The 9,427-nt window shown below is 48.7% G+C and overlaps 1 protein-coding gene across 1 annotated transcript; it reads left to right on the top strand.

Annotated features, from left to right (window-relative positions):
- The first annotated feature begins 475 nt into the window (after positions 1-475).
- On the top strand, positions 476-9,414 carry LOC309506913 (uncharacterized protein). The gene is made up of 8 exons (XM_082180938.1): positions 476-599; positions 693-935; positions 1,026-1,271; positions 6,987-7,241; positions 7,378-7,683; positions 7,804-8,073; positions 8,163-8,246; positions 8,741-9,414. The coding sequence occupies exons 2-8, from the start codon at positions 718-720 to the stop codon at positions 8,805-8,807; spliced, it is 1,446 nt and encodes a 481-aa protein (XP_082037064.1). The 5' UTR covers positions 476-599; positions 693-717; the 3' UTR covers positions 8,808-9,414.
- The last annotated feature ends 13 nt before the right edge of the window (positions 9,415-9,427 follow it).

Here is a 9,427-nt window from a genome sequence, read left to right as displayed (position 1 = left end):
TATTTAATTAAAGATGTATATTTAATTAAAGAGAAGTCAGTATGCTTGAATATAACCATGACAGGTGTCGTAGATTTTTCCCTAAACCTAACTATCTGGGTCGTCTCCAATCAACGTTCCCTTCCTACTCTAAGTCTACCTGGGTCGTCTCCAATCGACGTTCCCTGGGTCATCTCCAATCAATGTTCCCTAATGTCTCCAATCGACGTTTAATATATAGTCTACCTAACTAACTTGCTTCCCTAACTAGCTTTCTTGCTGCGCAGCAATGATCGACAAACAGACTTCAGCAAATGTCCTTTAAATGCTTTAATCACGGCCGGGAGAGTACTACTCGAGCAATTCTCAGAGAATCTCTCACAAGAAGAAGCCGGAGGATCTCAGATAAATTTCATTGAGAATCCCGCCGAAAACACAAATACAACAGTTTTTATAGAATAAGGAGGTATGGCAAAAATTTAATGCTGCATTACATAATTTCCCCACAATTTGATTGATCGTTCGCCCTCAAAACTAAACCTGACTCTGAAGACACACGCCATCTCTCTCAGAGGACTCAAACTGCTCTTCAAACACATCACACACCTGCACAAACTGAGGTTTCAGATTCATCATCTGCATTCACACTTTTAAATCATCCTGAAATCTACTGTTTGAATGTTTCTCATGCTCTCTGATTTTGTCTTTGACAGTGTGGAAGACAAACTGTTAGTGAAGATGTTCAGTGCGCTGAGATCATTGAATGGTCCTTTACCACTGATAGAGGAGTTTTCACTGCTCACAAAAGACTCAAAGCAAAATCTCTCTCATATCCTGAGCAGCTTGACGTCTCTCCTGAGACTGGTGTCTGTTCAGTGTTTGGATCTTACTGAGTGTAAATCAGGGGCTCTGTCTCTCACGGCTCTGTTCAGTCTTCAGGAACCCGTGACTATCAGGTCTGTGTTCAGCAAAGTTAGTCCATTTTCTGTGAGTAAATCAACCTGTTGAAAACTGATGAGTCCTGTTCTGTGTGTGTGTGTGTTCAGGTTCTGTAAAGAGACTCTTCAACAGCTGGTTTCTCTGGTGTATGAAGCACAGGATGATGAACTGACACGCTCTTTCCTGAAGAAGGTGTCGAAGGATCTGACTTCCTGCTCACTGACCTGGGAAGTGATTCATTACTTGCTGCAACATCAAGTTCTAAATCTGAAGTTGGACTTTAAAAAGAACAAAATCACTTGTGAAAACATCAGAGAACTTTTGCCCTTGTTAGAGAGAATCAAGTTGAAAAGGTAAAAATAATAAAAATTATGGGGGGGGGGGACTTGGAATACACATATGACCCAGAGGGGCTGCATATGGAGTAACACTGGGGTGTCAGGCCGCAGGTGGAATATTTCAACCCCAGGGGTAGCAAGGTGGCTTGCCGAGGGAAAGACACATGCTCAGAGAGGCTTACAGTGGAAATACACATGTGGGGGTCGCCCAGAGGGGGAACCATGCACATGGAGGCACCTAGCCAAGCGCGAAGCTGCCAGTGGCATAACTCTGGCGTTGACGTCGACAGTGCTGGAGGAGACTCAGGGCTTATTAGGCTCACCTGAGGAAATATCGCACGCATCCCGTTCGTGGAGAGGAATGGCGAGCAAGCGAAGACACCTGAGCAGAATCTAGTACCGGCTAGTTGAAGCGAGTACATGAGAAGAAACTGGCTCCACTTGGAGATTATAGAATCTCGCGAATGTGTTAGGTGTCGCCCAGCCTGCAGCTCTACAAATGTCTGTTAGTGAGGCGCCATGCGCTAGAGCCCAAGAGGACGCCACACTCCGAGTAGAGTGGGCCGTCACACCAAGGGGGCACGGTCGACCTTGCTGCTGGTATGCCAAAGCAATGGCGTCCACTATCCAGTGAGACAACCTTTGCTTGGAGAGAGCCTTTCCCTTCAGCTTCCCACCATAACAGACAAAGAGCTGGTCTGAGGTCCTGAAACACAGCGTTCTGTCTACGTAAGCACGGAGTGCGCGTACTGGACAGAGCAGTGCCAAGGCTGGGTCTGCCTCCTCCAAGGGCAGCGCTTGCAGGTTCACCACCTGGTCTCGAAAGGGGGTTGGTGGGAACCTTGGGCACATATCCAGGCCGGGGTCTCAGGATCACGTGAGAGTTAGCCGGTCCGAATTCCAGGCACGCTTCGTCAACCGAAAATGCCTGCAGGTCCCCTACCCTCTTGATGGAGGCCAATGCAACCAGGAGCGCTGTCTTCATTGACAGGAACTTAAGCTCCACTGATTGCAGAGGCTCAAAGGGAGCACTCTGCAGGGCAGTTAAAACCACTGAGAGGTCCCAAGAGGGTACGAGGGGAGGAAGAGGAGGATTCAGTCTCCTCGCTCCCCTCAGGAACCTGATGATCAGGTCGTGCTTTCCCAGAGACTTACCATCAACTGCGTCGTGATGTGTGGCAATGGCGGCAACATACACTTTCAGGGTGGAGGGAGACAGCCTTCGCTCCAACCCTTCTTGCAGGAAGGAAAGCACGACACTGATCAGGCATTTCGTGGGTTCTTGATGTTTAGAAGAACACCAGTTGACGAAGAGGTTCCACTTCAACACGTAGGCATGTCTCGTGGACGAAGCTCTAGCGGAAGTGAAGGTAGCCACCACCGCTGGTGGTAGGGTACTCAAACCTGCCTCGTCCCGTCCAGGAGCCACACGTGGAGGTTCCAAAGATCGGGACGAGGGTGCCATAGGGTGCCCCGTCCCTGAGAAAGCAGGTCCTTCCTCAGAGGTATTGGCCAGGTAGGTGCTGTTGCGAGGATAACTAGTTCTGATAACCAGGTCCGGTTGTGCCAATACGGGGCAACCAAAATGACCTGCTCCTCGTCCTCCCTGATCTTGCGCAAGGAAACGCATACTTGCGTAGGCCCCGCAGCCAGCTATGCGCCAGTGCATCCGTGCCGAGCGTGTCCTCGGTCAGGGAATAAAACAGGTCGCAGTGGGACGAGTCGTGGGAGGCAAACAGATCTACCTGCGCGTCCCCGAACTGATCCCAAATCAGCTGGACCGACTGGGGATGGAGTCTCCATTCTCCAGCGAGAGGCCGAAGCCGAGACAGCTCGTCGGCCGCAAGGTTCAGGTCTCCCGGGATATAAATGGCTCGAAGCGACTTCAGATGCTTCTGACTCCATATGAGGAGGTGGCAAGCACTCTTGTCCTCGAACTGGCGAAGACAAGTCAGCAGTGACTGCGTGCGCTCGCTCGTAAGCTGCGCGCACATGGCGACCGAGTCGATTTCCATACCGAGAAAAGAGATCCTCTGCACGGGGCAGAGTTTGCTCTTCTCCCAGTTGACCCGAAGGCCCAGACAAGCTAGGTGCCGGAGCACTAGGTCCCTGTGTTCGCAAACCTGGTCTCGAGAGTGAGCTAGGATCAGCCAGTCATCGAGATAGTTCAGGATGCGAACCCCGTGTTCCTGTAGAGGAACAAGGGCTGCCTCGATGACCTTCGTGAAGACGCGAGGAGACAGGGCTAGCCCGAAAGGGAGAACCGCGTACTGGTATGCCTGCCCCTCGAAAGCAAACTGTAGGAACGGTCTGTGTCGAGGAAGAATGGAGACATGGAAGTAGGCATCCTTCAGGTCGATCGCTGCAAACCAATCCTGCGGCCGCACGTACTCTAAAATACGTTTGGCCGTGAGCATCTTGAATGGCATCCTATGAAGGGAGCAGTTCAAGACGCGCAGGTCCAGGATTGGTCGTAACCTACCGGATTTCTTCAGTACAATGAAGTAAAGGCTGTAGAAGCCGGACTTCATTTCGGCTGGAGGGACAACCTCGATCGCACCCTTCGCCAGTAGGGTGGCGACCTCCGCTCTCATGACAGGGGCATTGCCACCGACCATAGTGAAGCGGGGAGGAGATCGCGCGAACTGAATCGCGTAGCCAAGCCTGATGGTCCTCGGGACCCAGCGGGACAGCCTGGGGAGCTCTAACCAGGCTCCCAGGAACTGTACCAGCGGGGTCATGCGGACCCCAGACGTACCCTCGGTGGTGCAGCGAGACGGAATGACCGGCCCAGGCGTGGGTGGCATAGTGGCCCGGTGCGAGAGCACGGTCATTAGCCGCGTCCTGCCAGAGGAGGCCAGGGGAGGACCAGCGTCCCACGGGGGCGTGCTCTGACAGGGGTCTGGCGACAGAGGGGGACGAGAGTGGCGAGGCTCGAGAGTGGCGAGGCTCGAGAGGGAAACCAAAGATTCTCCCCCGGCCCTGCTACCGTCTCCTGAAAAGAACTGGATGCCATCTCTGAGCAGCCCGTCTCAGGAGCGCCGCTTTGCCTGGCGTTTAGCGGGGCGCGGGGCGGGAGAGGGCTGTGGCACCTTCCTACGGCTTCCTCCACGACGCGGCCCGGGTGAAGGCTGCTGCTGGGGCCGTGCGGGAGGGGCGAGAGCCGTGGGAGGGCGCCCTCGGCGGCAAGCGGACTGAGGCACCTGTGCCGACGGCTGGGTGGAGGCAGCAGCGGGCCGTCGGGGCAGGACATGTTTTAAAGCCAGAACTGCTGGGCAAAGTCCTTGACTGCACCGCCGAAGAGGCCAGCCTGGGATATGGGGGTGTCGAGGAACCGGGTTCGCTCGGCCTCCCGCATATCGGCCAGGTTGAGCCACAGGTGTCGCTCCTGGATCACACAGGTGGGCATCACCTGACCCAGGGAGCGTGCGGTCACCTTCGTCGCTCGGAGAGCAAGGTCGGTGGCGGTACGCAGCTCATCAAAGAGCCCTGGGTCAGTCCTCCCCTCGTGCATGTCACGTAACAACTGGGCCTAGAAGACCTGCAGCGTTGCCATGGCATGCAGTGAGGAGGCTGCCTGCCCCGCAGCTCTATAGGCCTTCGCCACAAGGGTGGAGGAGAACCTACAGGCCTTGGAGGGGTGCTTAGGATCGCCGCGGGAAGAAGCACTCTGAGGACATAGTTGCATGGCAACAGAGCGTTCAACCTGGGCAGTACCTTTTGGCAGCCACCTGATCGAGAGGAGGCAAGGCGGAGGAGGTCGCCGAACGATCACGGGAAGAGAGGGTTGCCTTCCAGGACCTCGTGACCTCCTCATGCACATCCGGGAAGAATGGCATTGGGGTTGGACGCTGACGGGGATCAGCGGCCGCACCCAAAAACCAATCGTCCAGCCGCGAGCGCACTGGACCGGGTGGTGGAGACCACTCGAGGCCAATGGCCGTCAGCTCGGGATCAGACACGGACAATGCTGGCGCACCCGAAGGCGGCAGCACAGACGAATCGTCACTTCCCAAGGACTCGTGCCCACCTTGTGATGCAGCGACCGACATCTCATCTTCATCTGGAGCGCCGAATGAGTTCCGCGGGACGCCGAGAGACTGTACCGCGGGCTCATTCGGGATGCTCGCGGGTTGCACTGTGGTAGAGGGGGGTGTGGAGCGTGGAATAGTCGCCGCTTTGTTCCACACCGTAACCCTCAGGTCACCCTGGCCGCCAGCCGAAGTACCAGCTCTCGCGGAGCTCGTAGATCAGGGTGCGGGTGAAGGGACTCTCCCTCGAACGAGGTCATTGAGTCTCGACCGCAACAGCGCGATGGTCATGATCAGTGTTCGAATTGAGGGGGGGCTGGGGGGGTCCGGGACCTCCCATAAGCATCAAGGGACCCCCCATAAGGCCCAAAAAAATTACCTCGGGGGGTCCCCTGGTTTTTCATTAAAACTAAAATAATAGAAACATAATTTATTAGGTAATATATATATATATATATATATATATATATTAATCAAAGTATTGCGCTGCTGCTAATAGTAATTCAAATTAGATTTGCGTCTGAAAAGACGCTCAAGTGCGCCACACGCTGTTTTCTGAAGGAATTTACAGACTGTTGAATTTATAAACAGACACATTTTATTTATCGTGCCATTTATACGCCAAAAATAGTTTTGTTTTGTTTTTCGTGTAAATGATACGCACTGCAAACCCCTTGGGTAGGATTAGGGGTGTGGAGTACATGTGTATTACACGCCATAAAGATCGTATCATATGCACGCAAAAACTATTTTTGGCGAATGAATGGTACGAGAAATTAATTTCGTGCTATAGATAAGCACTTTCACGAGAGTCTGGCAGAGTGGATCCTCATTTTCACCTCACAATGACGTAAGATAATATTTCTTTCTTTTATGATTGTTTGGTAATTTACTGATCTGAATAGAGTTTCAAGAGCGTTGACACAATTCGAACACTGGTCATGATGGACTCATCCACAAACGCTGTCTTAGCGTGATCAACGCCCAGACACGCAAGACAGTGATTGTGCCCATCAGAATCCGAAATGATGCGACCGCAACCAGAAGTGCACGGGCGAGGCATCTTTAAAAAGACGTGCTGCGTGCAATGCTCTTTTGTGAAAGGAGATTTCTCCGCAGAGTGTTGAAGCGACCAGGGAGATGAACACACAAACACTGGCAAATCACTGCACAGATAAGCAGGGAATGTGCACTCGCTGGAACTCGCTGTCACACCAACACCTGGAGAGAGGCTCGTCTCGAAGAGATAGAAGAGATGAAACTCAGAATTGGCTGTGGAGTGAAGTGATGAACTTGGTTCCGAAGCGAAAACATATCTGCATGTTGCCAGCGTACTTCCTTATATACCCCCAGGGTGGGGCGGAGTTACGCTATGCAAATTCCGCAGACCCATGGCATTTCTTTGCCATTGGCTCGTTTTATATACTCTAAGATGATAGGCTTTCTAAGCGAAACCCCATTCGTCGTCATCCGACATAACTCGGAGTGACTACGAAAGGGAACCACTATTCTAAATTCCTATTAGAAAGTTTGCAGGTTGACCTGTGGCAAATTAGATTATTTTACATATTCACATCATGGCTAAACAGTTCAATTGCATCCATTGCTTCTCTATTAAAGAACATGTAGTTTACTTCTCTGTATTCACTGAGTGACTTTGATTCAAGTAGATTATACTGAATGATCTTATTCTCCTCAGGTTGAGCCCCAGCTTTACTCTGTCCATCATTATGGAGATTTATGAGTCTCACTCTCCTCAGTATGTGTCCAGTCTGATGAGTTCAGCAGGAAATTACATAAATCTGAGCGGCAGAGTGTTGGACTCTGTTCACTGCGCTGCCCTGCGCTTCACTCTCGAGAACTGCAACACTGTTAAACTCAATCTGCTCTGGACCTCCGTACCAGAGGAGCTGGAGAGCTTTCTGCCTTTGCTCAGCAGAGTCACACAACTCAGGTTAGCAGATTTACAGCACTGATATTATAATGGCTGTTGTTTTGCTCAATAATCTCTTTGTTGACAGTGTGTGTGTGTGTGTGTGTGTGTGTGTGTGTGTGTGTGTGTGTGTGTGTGTGTGTGTGTGTGTGTGTAGTGTTGACAGGCTGCTGCTGCTGAAGCTGCTTCATTGCTGCAGTTCCTCTGATCTCCAGCAGGAGACAGCATCTGTTCTGCTCTCTGCTCTTCACAACACACTGGACTTCTCCTGCTGCTCGGCTCTGGATTTAACAGACACACTGGAAAATCAACAACATTTGAAACTCACTGATAAAGACTGTAAAATAATCTCATCTGTGCTTCAGAAAACCCAAAGTGTTGTGAAGTTGATTTTACAGGACTGTGAGATCTCTGATACGGCCCTGAAACAACTTTGGCCAATCCTGCCTCGAGTCCAGTTGAGGTGAGAAACCTGACAGATCCATTTCATTACTGATATTACACAGTCCAATTATTTATCTCCATATAAACTCCCTGTATATTATTCTCATGTTTGTCGGTGTGTTCTCCTGTCTCTCATCAGCTGTAGTAAAGCTTTGTTGCTGCAGTTTCTGGCTTGTATTAACGATGGATCTCAGAGAGGCTCTTCGAGGAGGACTGAGGTTCTTTCACAGGCCTTGGGAGGAGAGATGGACCTCAGTCACACTCAGATGGACCCGAGCGCTTGTGAACAGCTGGCGTTGTTTCTGGAATATTCTGAAGGGCTGAAAGAACTGGATCTCAGTCACTGCAAACTCACTGATCACTGCATGAAGCCGCTGATGCCACATCTGCACAAAACTCAGACTCTGGAGTGAGTTACAGAGACACGGCAGCAATAGACAAACACTAAACGTGTTTATTTCTGTTATTTTATTGTTTCTGTCTCATTTCTTCTTATAGTGTGAGTCACAATAATATCACAGATGAATCAGCAGAGAGAATCCACAGTGTCGTCTCCAGTCACAGCAATATCCAGACTGTGCGGTAAGTGTGTGTGAGCTGTGTTTTATTTCTGAATGTTTATTAACCCTCTAACCCACATAATTTATTAATAAAACAGAAGTTTTAGTGATTTAACAAAACAAAACATAAATCATTTGATTTTTACATTATAAAGTCATATCGGTTTTCTGTAATCTGATTAATTAATTATTAAATTACCAGTTAAAAAAATGCAAGCACTGCTAGTTTTAGATCCACATTGTTGAAGGGCCATATGATAAGCATTTTTGAAGCATTTAAATATGATTAAGTATGTCTGTAGTTTTGATATATAAAAATGCATATTTGAAAAATGACTTGTCATACACATAAATGTCAGTGGTTCAGTTTATAATACATATTTTGTGCACAGCTTAGCCAAATATAATTTAATGAAATACTTGATGATAAATACTTTTACTTTTTGACTGAAGGTCTTGACTTTTTTTCACATCACATGACTTTATATCATATTGTGGTCAATTTGGTGTTTTCAGGCTGTTCGGAAACAAAGTCAGTGACAGAAAGCAGTTCATCGGAGACAAAAGATTTGAAATATGGTGAAGATCCTGGACCGTATCCTGATGACTCATTATAAAACAAACTGACAATCACTTTGCAAAGCATGAAACATCTGTGTCATAGTTTATTTTTATGATTATTTTGAAAGGAATTGATTCATATCTTTAATGTGGTCTGGTTCATTTAAACTAGAATGATTTAATTGAAATGTTTAAAATATTGCAATATGGTGGTAATAACATATATATTGCCTTAATATACATATTAGAGCAAGAGTTATTTCTTATGAATGTAGTTCTAGATATTGATCTGTCTTAACTGGCTTCCAGTCGCTGCTCATCAAGTTCAAGAGACTGATATTGTGTCTCTGTGTTCGAGCCTGTACTTTATAATTTGTATTCCACATGTATAAGTCACTTTGGATAAAAGACTCTGCTATATAAATAAATGTAAATGTGATGTAAATGAACTCTTATTTGAGCAAAAGTGTGTGGGCCCTTAGAATCGCCCTATCTAAGGTTAATTAAAGGGTTAGTTCACCCAAAAATGAAAATTCTGTCAGTAATTACTCACCCTCATGTTGTTCCAACCCTGTAAGACTTTCATTCATCTTCGGAACACAAATAAAGATATTTTTGATGAAATCTGACAGCTGGCCTGGC

This window comes from Leuciscus leuciscus, assembly GCF_965113295.1.
Source record: "Leuciscus leuciscus genome assembly, chromosome: 9".
NCBI classification, from domain to species: domain Eukaryota; kingdom Metazoa; phylum Chordata; class Actinopteri; order Cypriniformes; family Leuciscidae; genus Leuciscus; species Leuciscus leuciscus.
This window is presented reverse-complemented; position numbering and strand designations above follow the sequence as displayed.